This window comes from Symphalangus syndactylus, chromosome 17 (genome assembly GCF_028878055.3).
Source record: "Symphalangus syndactylus isolate Jambi chromosome 17, NHGRI_mSymSyn1-v2.1_pri, whole genome shotgun sequence".
In the NCBI taxonomy this organism is placed as follows: Eukaryota; Metazoa; Chordata; class Mammalia; order Primates; family Hylobatidae; genus Symphalangus; species Symphalangus syndactylus.
Genome location: NC_072439.2, coordinates 62,445,506 through 62,466,888, shown reverse-complemented (window position 1 = coordinate 62,466,888; position 21,383 = coordinate 62,445,506). Strand labels below are relative to the sequence as shown.

The 21,383-nt window shown below is 35.4% G+C and overlaps 1 protein-coding gene across 4 annotated transcripts in view; it reads right to left on the bottom strand.

The window, feature by feature from the left end:
* Positions 1-141: 141 nt before the first annotated feature.
* Positions 142-21,383, bottom strand: part of SMC4 (structural maintenance of chromosomes 4) — a 35,491-nt gene continuing 14,249 nt past the window's right edge. For all 4 annotated transcript variants that reach the window (XM_063620370.1, XM_063620369.1, XM_063620371.1 and 1 more), the window contains 16 exons: positions 20,612-20,762; positions 18,741-18,905; positions 17,197-17,430; positions 15,567-15,752; positions 14,206-14,367; positions 11,445-11,670; positions 11,259-11,338; positions 10,081-10,233; positions 8,873-8,999; positions 6,121-6,310; positions 4,335-4,479; positions 3,871-4,044; positions 3,257-3,439; positions 2,567-2,799; positions 1,882-2,065; positions 142-1,439 (listed from right to left, as the gene is read on the bottom strand). In XM_063620370.1, the coding sequence (XP_063476440.1) occupies positions 1,287-1,439; positions 1,882-2,065; positions 2,567-2,799; positions 3,257-3,439; positions 3,871-4,044; positions 4,335-4,479; positions 6,121-6,310; positions 8,873-8,999; positions 10,081-10,233; positions 11,259-11,338; positions 11,445-11,670; positions 14,206-14,367; positions 15,567-15,752; positions 17,197-17,430; positions 18,741-18,905; positions 20,612-20,762 (2,746 nt within the window). In that variant the 3' untranslated portion in view covers positions 142-1,286. The remainder of the gene's footprint in view (positions 1,440-1,881; positions 2,066-2,566; positions 2,800-3,256; positions 3,440-3,870; positions 4,045-4,334; positions 4,480-6,120; positions 6,311-8,872; positions 9,000-10,080; positions 10,234-11,258; positions 11,339-11,444; positions 11,671-14,205; positions 14,368-15,566; positions 15,753-17,196; positions 17,431-18,740; positions 18,906-20,611; positions 20,763-21,383) is intronic.

Here is a 21,383-nt window from a genome sequence, read left to right as displayed (position 1 = left end):
AAAAAATCTGAGCTCTACTACATTGGTTATTAAAATATAAGTATTAAATTCCATTTCCCACCAAATGAAAACACTTATCATTATAGCATTTTAAACTTACTTTTCCCTTATATATTCTTGATTTAGAACAAATTACCATACTTGAATTTCAGATCTTGCTTTATTTAAATCTTTAAAGTCCATGCTAATATGTGTTTACATTTTTACAGTTACATTATGATACAAACTGTTGGATTTTTAAAATATCTAAAACAATGGCCCACTGAAGAAAGGAACAATTAACTCTTTAATTCCTTAGGATAAATACCCAGAAATTTAACAGCTAGGGCAGACTTCTAATACAATATCAAAATTCCAGAAAACAAGTGGTTGCCAACTTATGTCCAGTAGCATTATAACATTCTTGAGCCAAAAGGGTAAAAATACGCTGACAATTTTATAGGCAAACATTACTCAAGATATCTTACTTTCCATTTATTACTAAAGTAATTAACCCCCAAATACAGATGCTCCTCAACAGTGGGGCTACATCCTGGCAAACCTATCATAAGTTGAAACTATGAAGTTGAAATGCATTTAGTAACCTGATAAACCTATCATAAAAGTTGAAAATTTGTAAATTGAACCAATGTTAAGTCGGACCATCTTACTTCATACTCATGAAGCAACTATAGTGGGATAGTTTTCAACTTACGAGATAGCCTAGGCTTGTTGAAACACTGTCCTAATTTACTGGCTCTCTGGTAATTAAGTCATAAATGGTCAAACATCAAATTCTAGAAAAGCATATTTAAATTCTCATCACTATAATTCAGAATGACTGGTTTACAAAAATACGTTCATAGTATTTGGGTAATAACAGTAGTGATTGTCTAAACTGGCAAGCTAAGTGAAATGCCTCAAAGAATCTATCCAAGATTAGTTGGCAGGCGTTTCCAGTGTAGGTAAATCAAAGGCCCACAAAGGTATGCTGAGCCTTGATAGCACAACGTTGTTTAGGACTTTGCCTCAACTAACATACTTTATAGTTTGGCAAGTTACCTGACCCTCCAGGTAACTCATTTTTCTCCATAGTCTGCTACTTACAAGATTGTCATATTTTTGTAATTTAGAAGCAATTATAGAGAATATTTTATTAGACTTTACAAATGACTTAACTGCATAAAATAGAAACCACTTTCATGATCTAGTTTAAGGAGTATTTTATACAACTCATAATCCTTTACAAAGAGAAAAAAATCAGTAATACACTGAATCAACTTGAAGAATCTTCAGTATAAACAAGTTCAACAAAGTCCCTTAGATGCAATTTCTTTTGGATTTACAGCAACACTTTTTGTTATGTTGTATGTCTTGTAAATTCCAATAAGTCTATCTGAAATCTCGAACATATTATTTCGAAGAGAAATTATTATGAACTGTGCATTTTTTGTTTGTTCCTAAAGAGAAACAAAGAAAAGTCAAACATAAGTAATAACAGGTAAATCACACAAACATTTATTGTTTATTGTCCAAAAAATATTTGGACAATAAACATTACATTGATAACATGTAAAAGAATGATGGCAGGAATAATTCATAAAACAGTATTTGAGTGTGAAAGGAATTTGGTTATTTTGATTTCTAGTGGAAAAGATCTAGGAAGATGACCTAGGATTCTAGCTGTGATTCTGCTCCTAATTTGCATTTTTAATTTATATTTTACTCCAAAATGGAAATATTTGGTTCAAATAAAAAATAATTTGGTCTCCACTGATACCAGAGGAGATGGAGTTACACAATAAAGAAAAAGCTCAATAGTTAGAAATAAAGAATTCCATGTGTAATGTTTAGGATACCCCTAAAAGTTTCTGGAATGAAAATCCCAAAATGATTACTTACATATATATAAAATGCAACAATGGACACATTTTTAAAATCAAGGGCTGCATCAATCTCATCCATGAAGTAAAGAGGAGTGGGCTTGTAGTGGTGAAGAGCAAATACTAAAGCCAATGAACTAAGTGTTTTCTCTCCTCCCGAAAGGTTGAAGATCTTTTTCCAACTTTTCTTAGGTGGTCGAACACTGAAATGATTAAGAAAATCATAGCCAAATTACCTGTAAAGCTAAAGTTAAGACCTTGTGATTTGTTTTCCATAATTGAGTTCTATCTTTTTTAGGAATCTGTAATTTGCTTTTCACAAATATGAACTCTCTTTTCTGTTATTTTATAAAAACGTTATTGGAGGATGCATACATAGGAACACATACCGAGGTTTTAAGATTTAAAGAGCAAGCTAAGTATACTTCTTGCTATTCCTTCTCCTTATCAAATACAATTTCTCAATCCTGATGTTAAAAATGTCTTGAAAATTTAAAAGATGAACTAGACAAATATTTTGCAAATACTGGCTGTCTGCCCCTGTAAACTGCAAGCATAAATAGCATGTAAGCAAATTAGTATTTACTAGTAAATGAAACAAGTTGTAGATCTTGCCTTCATATCCTACCCCCAAGAAATACTGAGTTTGGAGAATATGTAGAAAAAGGTAACAGTGGGATTATAAACTCAGCATAATTACACACCTGAACATGATTCCTTCAGAGAAAGGATCCAAGCTGTCTACAAGCTCGAGTTCAGCATCCCCTCCCAAAGTAAGCATTTGGTAATTTTCCTTTAATTTATTTGTTATTATATAAAAACCTGCCATAAATTCATTAAGCCTTTGTTTCCGAAGATCTTCATATGCCTGTCTAAAATTGTCTCTTTCATAAGTAATTTTGTCCAATTCTGCTACCCGTTGCAAATACAATTCTTCCTGTGAAAAGATTATGATAGGAAAAATCTATTCAGATAAATTTGATATGAGAATTAGCATTGTTAATTATTATTTTGTTTTGAGACGTAGTCTCGCCCTGACACCCAGGCTGGAGTGCAACGGCGCGATCTTGGCTCACTGCAACCTCCACCTCCCAGGTTCAAGCGATTCTCCTGCCTCAGCCTCCCGAGTACCTGGGATTACAGGCATGTGCCACAACGCCTGGCTAATTTTTTGTATCTTTAATAGAGACGAGGTTTCACTATGTTGGCCCGGCTGGTCTCGAACTCCTGACCTTGTGATCCACCCGCCTTCAGCCTCCCAAAGTGCTGGGATTACAGGCGTGAGCCACCACGCCCGGCCGACAGCATTGTTAATTATACAAAACTAAAGGTCAGAATTTAGGCTAAGGACTAAAAAGAATTCCAACTAGTATACATAAACAGTTCATTCATACCTTCTTTTTATACTCTGCAATGGCACCGAGGTTTGGTTTCATTTCATGACACCGGGCTTCCAAAAGTGCAATTTGATTTGTTACAGAATCTGGATTCTTGATCGCTTCAAGATCCTCTGGGCTTAGAACTGAAATCTCTTCAATAGGATTATCTTCTATAGGATGCAATGATATTTTTGAAATCTAAAAGTTTAATTTAGGGGAGAGTTAGAGAAGGCATAATATTACATACAATTCACTGTTTAAAAAAAATGACAAATTACACAGCTATGAAAACAGGAGTTGTGACTGATTTATCAATTATTTTTCAAAGGACTTCAAGAAAAATAGTTGTAACACTCAAAAGTGTTCATGTAATCTTTTCTTAAATGTCCAGATCAGCCCTAGGGTGAAAGCGTAGTTGTCTAATTCTAACCATTACTCAGACTTTTCTGTATATAACAATTTATATTGTTATGTCCCCTATAAACCTGAGAAGTGATCATAGAATTAAAAATCACAATGTAGCTCACAAACAAAATTTAAGAACCCCAACCCCCTAAAACAATCCTCCCTAAACCCTCCTTTTTCATAAAGAATATGTTTAAAATTAAACTAGACGGTAACAATCTCACCTCTTTGTGCCAATATTTTATTTTAGAATTATGTTCAGCAATGTGACCATCTATTTGTTCAAGTTTCAACTTAATACTAAGTGCATCTTTTTGAAGAGCATGTTCATTTTCTTGAATAACTTTTAATTCTTGAAGCAGATTGCGATGTTCTTTCTGGATCTCTGGTAAGGATTCCTAAACACCGAAAAGAACTGCTAGATAGAAATCTTCCCAAATAGAGCCATCATTTTCGCATTACAAAGGTGAAGGAATCACCAATCTCTCCCCATGCCCCTTCCATTTTAAAATGATTTAAGCATTTAAATTCACAATTTACAGTATTCTTATTGTACAAACAAAAATTGATGGTTATAAAACTTTAAGTCTATGAGTGCTTACTACATTCTAGGCACTGTCATATATCCAGCTCTTTAAATTGGTTCCAGTATCATCCCATCTCCTCTTCAATACAAAGCAACTCATACCTCTGCAACATTTGTATTCTTTACCACCTCTGCTGCTTTGTCCTCAAGATTTTTCAGCTCTGTTGTTAGGTCATCCACCTCTTTCTCAGTATCTTTTATTTCTTTCTCTGTACGCAAGACAGAGTCTTGTGCCTTTTGAAGGTTTCTAAAGAAGCAAAATGATGCATCAAAAATGTGGTAAGGTGATTTGTTATTGTTTCTGAAAACCTACTAAAGAACTTTTCATGAAATTTAATGTGACATTTTTTCTATTCATAGATTTTTAAGTTTATGATTTACTAAACCATCCTTAAATCGGTTTTTGTAGGTTTATACAAACACTTATGGGATGAGTTGTATATTTTTAATTATACATGACTTTCTTATATAAGCTGCTTGTATCATCCAACTTTAGACTGATGCAACACTGTCCATTAGATTATCAAATTCTTTTGTCATTTTCTCATCAGAGATTCTTAAATCTCTACACCCATAAAGTTATACCTTCAAATACTTCCCAGTTCAAGACAAGGCAACAAATACTTCCAAAAAAGCAAGACACTACTTCTCCCTTATTACCTCCTTATCTCTGAGCAAAACACTCTGGGATTAATTTAACCAGATAATCAATATGCAATCAATTTGTTAGAATTTTTTCTAAAAAAAGAAATGGCTATTTAAATTTCAATATTTTATATACATACCTAGCTTTATTTTAGACACACTTCAATAAATACTCTAAAAAAATTAAGGCCCGGTGCAGTGGCTCATGCCTGTAATCCCAGCACTTTGGGAGGCTGAGGCAGGCGGACCATGAGGTCAGGAGTTCAAGACCAGCCTGACCAACATGGTGAAACCCTGTCTCTACTAAAAATGCAAAAATTAGCAGGGCCTGGTAGTGTGTGCCTGTAATCCCAGCTACTTGGGAGGCTGAGGCAGGAGAATCGCTTGAACCTGGGAGGTGGAGGCTGCAGTGAGCCGAGATCGCACCACTGTACTCCAGCCGGGATGGCAGAGCGAGACTGTCTCAAAAAGAAAAAAAAAATCTAAGTAGATAAACCTTTTTTTAAGGACAATGAAATCTTTTAGGTATTTAAAAATTTAAGGTGGCTGGGTGCAGTGGCTCATGCCTGTAATCTCAGTCTTTTGGGAGGCCAAGGCAAGAGGATTGCTTCAGCCCAGGAGTTCAAGACCTGCCTGGGAAACATGGCCAAACTCTGTCTCTACAAAAAAATACAAAAATTAGCCAGGTGTCGTGGTGCATTTCTGTAGTCCCAGCTACTTGGGAGGCTGAGGTGGGAGGAGTGCCTGAGCCTGGGAGATTGAGGCTGCAGTGAGCCCTGACTGTGCCACTGCACTCCAGCCTGGGCAACAGAGCAAGACTCTGCATCAAAAAATAAAAATAAAAAATAAAATGTAAGTTACCAAGAGAATTAATTTTGCTAAGTGATCCCATTTTTACCTCTTTTTACTTATTCTTTTAAGGCCTATATCTATTTAAATTAAGGACCAACTACTCCCTCCCCCAGACCAGAGAAACAAAACTGATTTCTATGCCCTCACAGCAACTGGGGAGTTACAATCTACCTGTACTTTCCTATGGCATACCTGTTTACCAGCCTTTTTAATTGGCCATAGGATAAATGTTCATTATAGGTTTTCCGTCATGAAAGTCCCATCAGGTAATGTGTCAGACAGGTTCAATAAATTAACAGAGAAAAATTTTATGGAACATTACATAGTAACCCCCTTTCCAATGTGAAGGCAGGGAAAGGGAAAACGAGTTAGGGTAACATGCATACTCTACCTGTCAGCAGTCTTGATTGCTACTTGGGCTTTAGTAATAGCAGAAGCACATTCATCTAATTGCTTATTTATTTTATCAAGTTTGTCTTGTTGGGCCTTGAGTTTATGATTATTGATTTCTACGATGGTATTGTGTAAGCGTTTAACCTCAGCTTCTACTTTACCAGCTTTCTCAGCCACAGCATCATATTCTGAGATTAAAAAATAAAGAACCTAATTTGTGTTTTTATGCTAATTAACATCATTTGTTAGATGTACATTTCTTCAGTTGCTATGACTTAACGTGATGCATTAAAACAAATTTTAGGCATATGGGAAAAAGCATCTTAAAAATGATATCCTATATCAAAACAAATGGTGTTACAACAATGCACAAGGTTAAACACTCTAGCTCAGCTGTAAACACACCATTTCTTAATGGCTTCATGTTCTCAGCTTCTTTTAAAGTATCTTTACAACTTTTGCTTAGGGCACTTCCTTGACTACTGAGTTCATAATGATTTTTAGCCTTAGATACACTATGTACCTAACTCAACATTAACTTGCCCACAATGAAGAAACTGTGGTTATTTTCTTCTGCTAACATAACTTCGCAGTTCTCCACATTAAAACAAAGTGGAGGATGTAAGATGAATTAGCATTCCCTCCTGTGACAACGAAGAGTAAAAGTTAACATTTCCCAGATTCCCCTGTGGCTAGGGTTTAGAATTTAGGTCAATTCAATCAAAAGTACTTGCATAATTTGGAAGGCATAAACAAATTTGGACATGTTTCTTCTGGCAAGCAGTCACACAGAAGTCTGGATTTTCTGTAATGAAGTTAGAGGTTCTCCAGCTCTATGGCCCAGGCTGGAGTGCAGTGGCACGATCGCAGCTCACTCCAACCTCCATCCACCTCCCAGGTTCAAGCCATTCTCCTGGTTCAGCTTACCATGTAGCTGGGATTATAAGCATGTGCCACCACACTCGGCTTTTTTTTTGTGTGTGTATTTTTCGAAGAGATGGGGTTTCACCATGTTGGCCAGGCTGGTCTCAGACTCCTGACCTCAAGTGATCTGCCTGCCTCGGCCTCCCCAAGTGCTGGGATTACAGGTGTGAGCCACCATGCACAGCCCAATTTATCTTAAATATAAAATGTTTGCACAGATTTAGATATAATGGTTTACTGTAGCCTTTATTTAAAAATATGAGTATGTTCAAGAGTTGAAAAGAAAATATTTAATTTTAAAGATATGCTTGCACAAATGGGTCCTCCACATGAGATATTAACAGAGTCTGCTGATAATATATGGCATTTCTATGAGGAGATATATAGAGCTCCTAACAAAGTCAAGGATTCCTTTTCAAATAAGGATGAAACACATACAGACTCTTGTAGTCTCTCCATGAAAATGTTGCCATTAATAGTACAGATATACATTTTGGCTTCTCAACTGACCATTAGGTACCATCAAAGCCATTGTTGTGGGTGCTTGTAGGGAAAGGGGAGTGTGGTTGAAGGCCCCAGAGGATCTGGGTTCTTCCATCCTTTATTGCAGCCACAATGGTTTGTGTTCCCAGCATACTCCTGATTCAGCCTTTGTATTTGTTCCTTTATACTCTTCTTGGAATGCTTTTTTCTCAAACATACACGGGTTAGCACTCATACTTTCTTTGGGCCTCCACTCAAATATGTGCCATCTTACATGTGTGCTCCCTGGAAAGAGACTTTTTGTTTACTGCTCTATCAATAGGACCTAAAACAAAGCCTGGCCAGTAGCAGATACTATTTAAGTGAGTGCCTGAATATTAGAAATGCAGATAAACACAGACACAGACACACACACAAATTAATATGAGTATAAATGCACATTTGATATGCATTGTAGAAATGTGTCAACATTTAAAAATCTCTTTTTCTTTTGGAAGAAAATCCCCACATTTTTGGAGCAATTGGATAATTGCTCCAACTCCACTCTCATTAGTTCTTTGGGATGGTTAATCAGTATTTGTCTTCCTTGGCTCACAAAGCAAACTGTAACAGGGATCTGTCTTAAGAATAAAATGAACCTTGCCGTGTCTGCTGGAGTCACTAGCTAAGACTCTGTAAACCTGGAAGGGGACTGTGGCATAATCTACCATCCCTTCTCCCATTAAGGTGCACATCTATGTTTGATTGAAGCCAACATGGAAAGAGAAGCACGGCTGCTCAAGTCCATGATCAGGGGATTTCAATTAAGGCTACAGAGCCAATTCTGCCTGTGAATTCCTTTTCCTGCCTAAAGATTCTATTTTGGTAGAACATTTACATGTCTATATGTGCACAAGAAGAAGTTATGAAAGAAAAAAATACATATATATGTATTTTAAGTTTTCAACTATACATTGTTTTTCTTTGATTGCATACCACTTATTCCCTGTGTTATTTGAGTGATATAGTTTTTCTAAATCTATAACCACTATCTTGAAGGGGTTTTGGAAAGATTAGGGCCAAAGTATACAAAGTATGACATTCAAAGCATGGACTCAAAAATCAGACTATTATCACCTATTCCTATACCACCACGTGCTGTGTGACCTTAGGCAAATGCCTCAGTTTCCTTATTTGTCAAATAAGACTATTAATAGCACTTACTTTATAACAAACACCATAAAATAGTGCAATGACTTGCATATACTTAGCTTCTATTATTATTCTACTGCTTCTTAAATATTGCAAGCTTTAAAAGCCTGTTTTTTTTTTTTTTTCCAAAATAGGTCTATCTTTAAACATACCTGTTTTGAAAGCACTAACGTTTTCTTCTAGCAATTTCTGCTTTTTTTTGTCAGGGGCTGTAGCAAGTACATTAGCTTCAAGTTCCTTAACTTGGACATTCAAATATTCTTCTTGCTCTATTAAACGCTACAAAAATGTTTTAACATTTAAGGTCAATATTTTAACATTTGCTTTAAACATTGTGAATTTTTAAAAAGGGCACTTAAAATCTTCAGGAAAAAGACATACACTAATAGGAAAAGGGAAGATATGTGCCATTGATATAAAAAATGAAAATGGCCAACAAACACAAAATACATAAGCTCATTATAAAGACAAGTTAAAATGCCACATTTCTGTTTACAAGGTAGCAAACTTATGTAGACCACCCTAATGTTCAAAGACTTGGAAAAATAATTATTTGAATATGCTGTTAGTAGCGCATGAATTTTAACCTTTTCTGAAAACAATCTGGCATTATGCAACAAATGCCTTAAACATTGTACACATATGGTGTAATACTTATAATTTTTGAAATCTAAGGAAATAACTGAATGAATCAAGGTATACCTACAAGGATTTTTTTTTAACGTAGCCGTGTACATAATACAAAAAATATTTGTCAGATTATGGTATAAACAAAATGCTCCAAAGCAATTAAAAACAAAGTACATTTATACTGGCTTGGAAAGAAAACCGTAATTTAAGAAAAGTTAGTATGACATTAAAAAAACCATATGCACACTTTATATATCTAACATATCTACCACATATATATTACATGCAAACTAGGTATTAGAAAAGTCGAAAGAACATACATCAAAATTGAAGGCGATCATTTGGGTATTTTCTGGAAACTTACTAAAAAAAAAAATAGGCGTGCATTGCTTTTTCATAATTAAAAAAGCATTCCACTTTGAAAAGAGAATAAAAATAAAGGGTCATATAGTTGTTAAGGAAAGTAATGTTTCTATGGAGTACAAACAGAAAACAGGAGTAGCTGTGGTTGGAGCAACATTGTGACAGGGCGTTATCTATTAGTACTCAGTGAAACAAAATCAAGAGTTAGATCTGCCTATAGATCCTCCCTCCCTTATATATTTAATAAATTGTAAGCAAATAGCGAAATGGTTCTGATAAATTCCTGTTGAATCCCGATAGTTTCAGTACACACACACACAAACACACACACACACACACACACACACACACACACACACGCACATACCTGGATGCTTGCAGTAAATTTTTCTAGCGTGTTCCTCATTTCTCGTTCACTATGCCGTAACTTAACTACTCTTTCTTCAAGTTGTACTTTCTGTTCTTGGATTTGCATTGCTTTTTTAGAGTCGTTTTGCAACTGTGATTCCATTTTGTTTACCTACAAAGAAAGTTTTCTCTAAGAGCCATTTCAGATTGACAGAAAAGTCAACTTACGAAGAAAACTAAAACTTCTGTCGCCCAGGCTGGAGTGCAATGGCGCGGTCTTAGCTCACTGCAACCTCCACCTCCCGGGTTCAAGCGATTCTCCTGCCTCAGCCTCCTGAGTAGCTGGGACTACAGGTGCGTGCCACCACACCCGGCTAATTTTTGTGTTTTTAGTAGAGACGGGGTTTCCCTATGTTGGCCAGGCTGGTCTTGAACTTCTGACCTTGTGATCCGACCGCCTCAGCCTCCCAAAGTGCTGGGATTACAGGTGTGAGCCACTGCGCCCAGCCTAAAACTTCTGATCTTAAAGACCAGAACAAAATCAAACCACCCGTTCCAATCCCAATCTTAAAGTTCAGGAGATGGTCAAGTAATTTCTTCATCAAATAATCAGATGGAAAGGTAACTAAGTGTTGTATAGTCACCTGTTATTTCAATGAAGGTACAGGATTCAAATACTTAAGCGGAAGGATATAAACTCGAATTTTCAAAATATGGGAGGGAAAAAATCAAAGCACAACACTTTGGGAAAAGGTATTCAAGCTATTCAAGAACATGTTTTTGAGGAGGAAAAAAGTATAAAATACTTCGAAGTTGAGATTTGCATCAAGAAGTCTTTGCTATACTTATAAAGAATTATTTTGAAATAAAAAATTATGTAATACAGCAATAATGCAAAAAAAAAAACCCCAATAAATTAAATGTAAAACAGAAATAATTATGTAAGTTATGGAATATCTGTATGATCCAAATGTACTAATTAAAAAGTTTATTTTGAGCATATAGTTTCTGATTAATATTCTGTTTTCTAAAACTTTAAAGGACTTTACATAAAAAATCCCTAGTCATTTATAGAAAATTTAATCTATTGAAATTTGAGTACACCATACTTAAAATGGCCAAATTTTGTGGTAAGTATATACCTCAGTAAAGCTATTAAAAAAAAAAAAATCTGGATACAATTTTAGATATGCTGACCTCTTCTTCAGAGATTTCAATGACAAGTGAGGAACCCATTCTTCCTTTCATTACTTTGCTTCCACCACCAGTCATTGTACCTAGAAAACAGGGGAGAGAAGTCAGCTTTAGATGTCTCCCCAACAAGATTAAATAAAGTCAATGCTGTGGGGGAAAAAAAAAAACAAGAAACAAAAACACTATTACCTGACTGTTCTATGATTTGTCCCTGTAAAGTTACCACTCTCCATCTTCTATCTTTCTGATATGCTACTCTTGTGGCTTGATCCAAGTTGTCAGCTATTAAGGTATCTCGTAAAGCAAAATAAAAAGCTTGGCGAATTTTCTCATCTTTTACTTTTACTAAATCAAATAAACGAGGAGTATTTTCAGGAGTTTGAATTTCGGTCATCTTTTTCGCCCATACAGCCATCTAAAAGTAAAAAAAAAAAAAAACAAAAGAAAACAGTAACAAAAAAGAAAGCTCAAACAAAACAAAACAAAACAAAAAAAAACTACAGGAATAAATTCAACAAAAGAAACAAGAATTATACACAAAAGGTTCTAAAATTAGACCTAAACGGAAGACATCCCATGTTTGTGGATCTAAAGATTTAATACTGTTAAGATGGCTATACTATCTAAACTGATCTACAAATTCAATACAACCTGTATCAAAATCCCAGTTATTTTTGTGGCAGTAATTGACCATCTGGATCTTAAAATTCATACGTACAAATTATGGGGACCCAGAACAGTCAATATGATAAAGAACAAAATTAGAGGACTCAGACTTCCTGATTTTAAAACTTATTACAATGCTGCAATAATCAAGACAGTGTGCTATACCAGCACAAGTAATAAAACTGAAAGCCCAGAAATAAACCTTTACATTAATGGTTGGGTGGTTTCAACAAGGATGCCAAGAAAATTCAATGGGGTAAAGAATCTTTTCAACAAATGGTGCTGGAATAACTGGATAGCCACATGGAAAGGGTAGTTTGAGCTCTACTTTATATCACGTGATAAAATTAACTCAAAATAGATTAAAACCTAAATATAAAGCCAAAACTATAGAACTCTTAGAAGAAAACAAAGGAGGTAAATCACTATGACCTTGGATTAGGCAGTGGTTTCTTGGGTATGACACCCAAAACACAAGCAACCAAAGGAAAAAAAAGATAAATTGTGCCTCAAAGGATGCCATCAAGAAAGTGAAAATACAATCCAAGGAATAGGGTAAAATATCTGTAAATCATATCTCACAAGAGACTTGTATTCAGAATAAAGAAATCCTACAACTCAACAAAGAGAAACCAATTAAAAAATGGGCAAAGGATTTGAAACACACATTTCTCCAAGGAAGATAACAAATGGCCAAGGACATGAAAGGACTTTCACTATCATAAATCACCAGGAAAATCCTAATCAAAACCATGAGATACCATTTCATATTCACTAAGATGACTATAATCAAAAAGATGTACCATAACAAGTGTTAACGAGGATGTAAAGAAACTGGAACCCTTACACATGCTTGCGGGAAATGGTACAGCCACTGTGGAAACAATCTTGACAGTTCTTCAAAAAGTTAAACATAGAATTACCATATGACCCAGCAGTTCTACCCTAGGTATATATATATACCCGAGAGAACTGAAAATACATGTTCACTCAAAAACTTGTACACAAATGTTCATAGCAGAAGTATTGCCAAAGCAGCCAAAAAGTGAAAACACAAATGTCCATCAGCTGACAAATGGTTATACAAAATGATGTAACAGAGTACCATTTGGCAATAAAAGGGAATGAAGTACTGATACATGCTACAACATACATGAACCTGAAAACCCACTAAGTAAATGTAGCTGTATAAAAAGGCCATATATTGTATGATTCCATTTATATGCAGATAAATCTATAAACACAAAAAAGTAGTTAGTGTTTGGAGGGGGTGAAGGGGTATAGGCAGTGACTATTACTGTCTATGGGGTTTCTTTCTGGGAGTGATAAAAATATCCTGGAATTAGATAGTAGTCATGGGTGAACAACACTGTGAATATACTAATACCCACCAAATTGCATATTTTAAAATGATTTTTTTGTTTCTTGTTTTTCAGTCTCACTCTGTCACCCAGACTGGAGTGCAGTGGCGCAATCTAGGTTCACTGCAATCTCCACCTCCCAGGTTTAGGCAATTCTCCTGCCTCAGCCTCCAGAGTAGCTGAGATCCAGGCGCCTGCCACCATGCCTAGCTTATTTTTGTATTTTTAGTAGAGATGGGGTTTCGCCATGTTGGCCAGGCTGGTCTCAAACTCCTGACCTCGTGATCCACCCGCCTTGGCCTCCCAGAATGCTGGGATTACAGGCATAAGTCACTGCACCTGGCCTAAAATGATAAATTTTATTGTAGGTAAATTATCTCAATAAAGGTTTTCCTTTTAACTGGAATGTACACTCCTTTAGTGGAGGCACTGCAATATGTCAAACAATTTTTTATAATCATATAACCCCAGAACATAAAATAATCCTCAAAATCCATCAGGTGTTCACTGAGTAACCATTAAGAAAACGCTTGAATCCAAAAAGAAAAACACACTTAGCACTTAAAAATTCAATTATAGAGCTGGGCGTGGTGGCTCACGCCTGTAATCCCAGCACTTTGGGAGGCCGAGGCGGGCGCATCACAAGGTCAGGAGATCGAGACCATCCTGGCTAACACAGTGAAACCCCCTCTCTACTGAAAATACAAAAAAATTAGCCGGGCGTGGTGGCGTGCACCTGTAGTCCCAGCTACTCCGGAGGCTGAGGCAGGAGAATCCCGTGAATCCGGGAGGTGGAGCTTGCAGTGAGCCGAGATTGTGCCACTGCACTCCAGCCTGGGCGACAGAGCGAGACTCCGTCTCAAAAAAAAAAAAAAAAAAAAAAAAAAAAATTCAATTATAGGTAGGTTATTATGAATACCCACCTTATCTAAACCTATGAAGGTTGCAACTCCAATATTTTGTCTTTTAAGGAAGTTTACACATTCTTGGGCTGTATCAATAGAATCAACAACAATGTAATCCAATGCATGACAACAGGATGATATAGCCACATCGTATTTTTCATCAATGGCTCCTAAGTCTCCCTAATAATGGAGAGTGGGGGGAAAGAGAGTTAGGCAGAAAAGCATAGGACCATTTCATTCATCAAGTTTTAAAAAGTTCTTTTAATTGAAAAACTTCATGTAGACACGGTTTTAAAGAGAACAAAAGGGTACACAACAAAATACAAAATATGCAGAAGTTTATGAATATGCAGCTTGAATTTCTAATGAGCACAAAATGAAAGAACTGTTTTCATTTTATGAAAACATGAAGCTATAAAACCTAAATGAACTATAAGCAAAACTCAGAAAACTTTGAATTATTGAAAAGCATCTAAAATTATGGAAATCCTGATGAATGAAACACATTTATCTGTTTATCTATTACACAGCTATCTAGCAGTATTCACTGGTTTGGGCTTTCTTTGAGAGCAAATGAATAGGATCAAACTGTTATCTTCAAGAAAATAAGGTGGAAGTCCCGATACAAGATGCAGAAGCAATCATGTTGGGTAGTTTTTAAATCACTTTGTTCCCTTCTCCGAAAGGCTGACTTAAGGACTGCATCAACTGGCTCCTTTGACTCTCCACCTTCAGCCAATTTGAGGTTTCAGCTGAGACTGGAGGGCAGGCAATAGGTGGGGTTAAGGTATCCATTTTCCCCATTTCCTCTGGACCACAACTCCCTTCCCTTGAGGCTAAGAAGCAGTAATGGTCCTCACTATTGCTAGCTTGGATTTTTAGATTATCCCTTGTTGTATCCATAAATGCTAGCCCAAACCTAAGTAAAATGGTGTGAAACCCAAAATATATAAACAATTTTTTTTAATTTTCATTTTTTAAAAAACAGAGTCTTGCTATATTGCCCAGGATGGACTTGAACTCCTAGGCTCAAGTGATCCTTCTGCCTCTGCCTCTCCAACAGCTGGGACTACAGGCACACACCATTGTGCCTGGCTAGTCTTTCTTCAAAAAAAAAAAAGGATAAAATGGTTTTAAGTTTGTGTGCCATTACTAATATTTTTGATATGTATGAAATAATTGTATTTGTCGAAAGCTAAGTAAACAAGAAACTGTAAGGGCAAAATGTTTAAGAAGAAATGTACCTTAAAACAAACAAAATGAATCTTATTTTATATACAGTGACACTTGAAATATGGTTAAGTCAAGGCAAAAAAATAAGTTACACTTTCTTAAAAAAAAAAAAAAGTAAAGCCATGCCCCCCAAAAATCTATTTTACCAATCTTCCATATATTCCTGGAATCCTGCCAGATTTTTTTTCTTGAATTATTGCATCAAGAACTTTCCCCCTACTTCGATTCATTGCTAATGAGCTCTTTGCTTCTTCAACTTTTTGGAACAGATCATGAACCAAACTTTTAAAGTTTGTTTCTTCTTGTGTAAGTTTTTGAAGTTCTTTTTCTTTCTAAAAGTGAAAATAAAATGAAATTCAGAAGCATTAACTCCTAAATATGACCAGTCATAGCACTGAATTAGTTGTAACGCTTTAATAACAATAAAGAAAAAAAGACCAACGATAAAAACTTGAACCAAAACTGAGCAGCTGTATGGCAATTGCTGGTTTGGTTGTGGAAAATATGGATGGGTTTAAAAGGGGCATAAATTACTTGGGTCAATAAAAGAAAACATTAGGTGTAATATTTTTTCCAGGAGCAAACAGTTCATCTTGATAGAGAAAGTACAGCTGGGGCTGTGGAAATCCCAGTTTGATACTACATAGTTATACGTAAGTGTGCCCTAATTCTTAAGCTCTGCCCTAATGAAAACCAGACCCAGAAATAGGATTCAAGGTATGAATGACTGGGCAGGACTATGGTTATGCTGTGCTTTATTTTAGCTGAACGGGGCTGGGGATTGCTGGAGAAAAAGCACACCTCTGAAACGAAGGGGAGAAAGATGACTGGATAGTCCTATTGCTATACAAAAATGCCAGGCTCCCAACAAGAGAGGAACCACATACATACATACATAAACACAACCTCTCAGTTTCTCAATCTCCAACTTAGCTGCAGCCATCTTTTGTAACTGGTATTTTCCTCCATCCACTAGATTTAAATTATGTCTATTACTTACTGTACTGGCATAAAGTTTAAACCAAGTTACTGACATAATTCATCTCAAAAGAAACAGAATCACCAGGAAGATAGAAGTAGTCACTGGATCTAACTTAATTTACATTTAAATTCTACCTGGTCATGAAATTCCCTGATGACCAAATAGCATGCACTTACTAAAATGAAAAAGACTCATATTTATTTTCAGTATAATTACACTTCAAACAGATTTTTTTTTTTCATTGCCACCTTGCCTACTGAGGTTTTAGAGATCTTTGGAGATTAAAGTTTATGAAATTCCTTACACATCTAATTCACTCAAGGATGGGCGGCGGGCACCGATGAGCTAAGCTATACATCTTGGTTAGTTTATAACATTTTGGAATGCCAGCAAAGAAACTACATCCATAAATTCAAAACCCAAAACATACTAAGGTAGTTGTTTGTATATTCATTATATAAATACATATACACTTACGTTTTTTATTTATCCTTAAATTGTCTATACTTAAGATTTAAAGAAACACAAACTTTCTTTTGTTTAAATTATTTCTACAGTGGGGTGGTGGTGGTGATTTACTTACTGTATGATGCTTCTGGGGATAATATAGTTTCTTGATAGTCTCAGTTCACATGGAATACTGAAATGCTGACCTCATTCTTTTGAGATTATACAAAATGAATAAAATTTATCTATCACTAGTCACCTTAGATGCGGAGATTAAAAACAACAAAAATGTATAAAGCTAAAGTGGACCAATGATGTTCTGATGCAATAGAGAAGCAAAGACTTACCTCCTTTAATTCTTGTTCAGTTTGAGGGAGTTTTCCTTCTATATCTCTGATTGCAGCTTTCCTTTCTTTGAGAGTCTCAGAAGCTGCAATTAGAGCTTCCTTAGCCTTAGTTAATTGAGACACTGCAGTATTATGACGACTGAGATAGATATCAAGTTCTGACTGGGCTACATCCATCTTTGAACGTGCTTCATTTACCGATTTGCTGAAACCCATAAGTTCTTTCTCTCGACTCTGTTAAAATATGAGTTCATTAAATCTGGACAGATATTTACTTTCAAACCTACACTGAAATGAAACCATACATTTTATATTCAATCTAAGAAAGGAGATTCTATAAGCACAGTATATAGAAATAAGAAATTCTCATAAGTGGACAAAATTCAGTTTTTGCCTAGTTGTCAATATTCACTGCACAGTCTTTTCCCAACTGATTTCACAAGAGCTTTGTGAGATAGATCATTATGCCGAGGAATAAAGACATTTGAGGCCTAGCTTTGTCATTAACATGGGGTGCAGGGCATATGAGTACTCAATATATATTAAATAAGCAAACAGTGAAAATCCACTAACCATGAAGTATCCCATCATGAAAGCTATTGCATTATCCATTGACACTTTATCACACAGGTATTCTAACCTGTAAAGTTTTATAATCTGACATTAGAACATGTCCATATTCCAAAGCAGACTCTATTAAGTGACACTTCATCACACAGGTATTCTAACCTGTGAAGTTTTACAGTTTGACATTAGAACATGTCGATACGCCAGAGTAGACTCTATTAAGTCCATGACTTTTTAATGCAGTCAATTACCATTATCCATTAATATATGTATTTAACATGCTTAGCACTGTCAAAAATGCTGTGGTACATATAAACAAAGATAGATAATTTTATGCTTACTCTTGTTGGGGTAGATAATACATATCAATGTGACAACTTCATGCTCTCGTTTTATTAATAAAGTGCTAAAATTATAGCTAACATTTCTCAGTACTTTATATAGATATATTTATTCTTTATTTTTACAAAGTAGACATTTTCTTTCTCATTTTAAGAAAGATGACTTGGAGATAAGACAACCGGCACAAGAACAGAGACAGTAAGTGATTGACCTAGGATTTGAATCAATAACTGAAACAAGAGCCACAGCTTTTAACTATTACACAAGAGCTATAGAAGCAAAAAGAAAGGAGACATTAACCTGTGCTTAGTGTGGCTCCAGGTTTTACAGGTGGCAACAAAATATGATGATTCAACAGGCTTAGGAGTGGCATATATAATAATCAAGGTACTGTATTTGACATCACACCTTCTGCTGCTACTACAAACTCTCCTTCAGTAAACTTTTTAAAAAACAGGACAGCAAGAATCGAAAGAATAGTCATCTAAGTCTAGGTTGACTAGTTTTAGGAATGTTGGACATTAAAAGTCCAAACTTACCAGTTCAGGTTTCAGTATTTTTGAAAAAATAATCTTTAAGTTTAAAAAAAAAAAAAAAGGCCACCAAAATAAACACTGATAAAAAAAAAATCTTACTTCTTTTTCTTTCTGAAGCCCTTGTGTTTCCTGTTTAAGGCTATCCATAACTTCCTTTAATTTTTTTTCTTCTTTCTCTTTTTCCTTCTCGAGGGTATTGTTTCTGGTTGTTGTTTCATTAATAATATTGTTACTCTTGGCAGGTATACTTTTAAATTCTTCAACCTGAGATTATAAAACAAGTTATAGGAGCATACATCTTTATGTTACCCAATACTATCAATATTTGACTTATTTAAAGGCATTTCTCAGGGCCTTCTAGTTCTTTTCTTCATAATCAGAGTTAAATTAGCTAGCTTTAACAAAATTTTCCCGACTCTTCACTGTAATTTCTATATTCTCTCAATCTAATAGTAAAACAACTTCTACAAACACCTGACTTCTTATGAAGGAAAATTCTCTCTGGCAGGGCCTTAGGTCTCTCATCCTTCTCTCCTGATTTCAGGTTGTAATTATTCTTCTTTGGCTATAAATATGCTCTGACCACATGGAATTTTCTAAACTATCCTTCCTGGTATATCATAAATTACTACAAATTATCTTTACCATCTCCCCAACCCTAAAATCTTTCACAACTTTACTCTTCCAGAGTCATCATATAGGGCTAATATTTTACTCCATTAACATCTTCTGATAATAATCACTTATCCATGCAGTCTGTGCCTAAAGGCTAATGACTCTGTAACAGTTACACTTAGCTAAGTCTGTCAAGTCTTTGGGGTTACCCCCAAAGCCTTGTTATTTTGTTTACTCAGATTATCTACTACCTGTGAAGTTCAACATTTCCCAAAATGCCATTTCCTTAAACACTGACTCAACATATTTATCAGCTGTGCTAAGCAGAAAGTATTTTGTGAATAGATACATTTAGAAAATGCTTATAGCGTAAAGTAGAGCCTAATCTATAATTATTGTGTAACCATACAGAACAAAGCTTCTTTTTGCAGGGCTGGGGTTAAGCTATCACATCTACTTATATATGATAGAGCTATGAACATGAACATAGCTGAAGAGATTCCAAATTATGAGCTTTCCTATCTCTAAGACACAGTCTCACTTTGTCACCCAGGCTGGATGCAGTGGCTTGATCACTATTCACTGGAACCTTGAACTCAAGGCATCCTGCCGCCTCAGTCTCCTGACTAGCTAGGACTTACAGGCATGTTCCACTGAGCCTGGCTAATTTTTGATTTTCTGTAGAGACGGGATCTTACTATCTATCTTACTATCAAGCAATTCTCCAACTTTGGCCGCCCAAAGCACTGGGAACACAGGTGTAAGCCGCTATGCCTGGCCAACATTGGTAATTCTTGGGAAATCCTGCTCTGATCCTGTTAGCTTAGTTTTTGTAGAAGACAGGCAATATTTTTAAGTCTGTAATACCTAACTTAAATATCTTTAAAAACTACTACTTTAGGAAAAAGAAAATTAAGATTAACACCAAAATCGAATTGTTGATTTGGTAAATGTTTTCCCAATAACATATATTATTGTAATATAAGCTTTAAAACTCAAAGTCAAGCTAGGAGCAATGGCTCACACTTGTAGTCCAAGTTACTTTGGGAAGCTGAGGTAGGATTGCTTAAGCCCAGGAGTTCAAGACTATAATCATACCACTGCACGCTAGCCTGGGCAACAGACTAAGACTCCATCTCTGTAAAACTCCAAAACCAAACAAAAAACCTCCTGCAAAATAAAGTCAGTGGAAGCAAGCCTTCCCTTGAAGGGGTAAAATCATGTTCAGAGACAAACCTTAAAACAACATTTAGAATACTAATTCATTCTCTTAGGCAATAAGGGGCAAACACATCCATGAAAACTAGATATGATATTCAGACATGAAATTTTAAGAATTTTTTTCTAATACCTACCTTTTCTTTCTCTTTTTGAAGTTGTTTCTCCAGTTTTTTGGCTTTACTCGTTGCATGTTTTAATTTTTCTCTAACTTGAACATCTTCCAAATCTAGCTGTGTGAATTTTTCTTTATTCTCCTCAATAAATTTTGTAATTTTATTCAGTTTCCTAGCAAAGCAAGTATATTTTAAGTCATTATTTTGAATGCGCAGATATTTTAAAACCATGTTATATTTCCTACCTGGTACACTTCCTCTATAAATATGTCCAGGCTCTTAATAAGGCAGGATCCTAAAACTCTCCTTATTCCAAGATAATCCCTCTCCCCATAGTTGAAGAAGCACCTGTATTTGTGATTATGACAGCTATTTTGCCTAAGTTGGAGGGAAAATAACACATTTTCCAGTGACTACAATGTCTAGGTATATAAAAATTTTACCATAGGAGTAAAATTTTGTTTTTACCTTTTACGAATATACTTATAAGTTACTATACAATAAACTTACTATACAAAGTTTTTTATTTAAAAAAATAGAGATACTAGTGTCACTGTAAAATGGCATAAAGTAGGGATATGATAAAATCCTTAAAAATATGTCTAGAAAAACCCAAATCATAATCCTCTATCAGATTTTTGGACTATTAAAAGATTAACCTGTGAAGCCAAGTGCTTATTGTTTGTTACTGTGCTATGCCACTAGGGGGTAGCATCCCCACAGTTCTAAGACTTCAGAGTAGGGAATTTGATCTGTAATAACGAACTGGATGCAAGGCAAGTTTTTTTTTTTT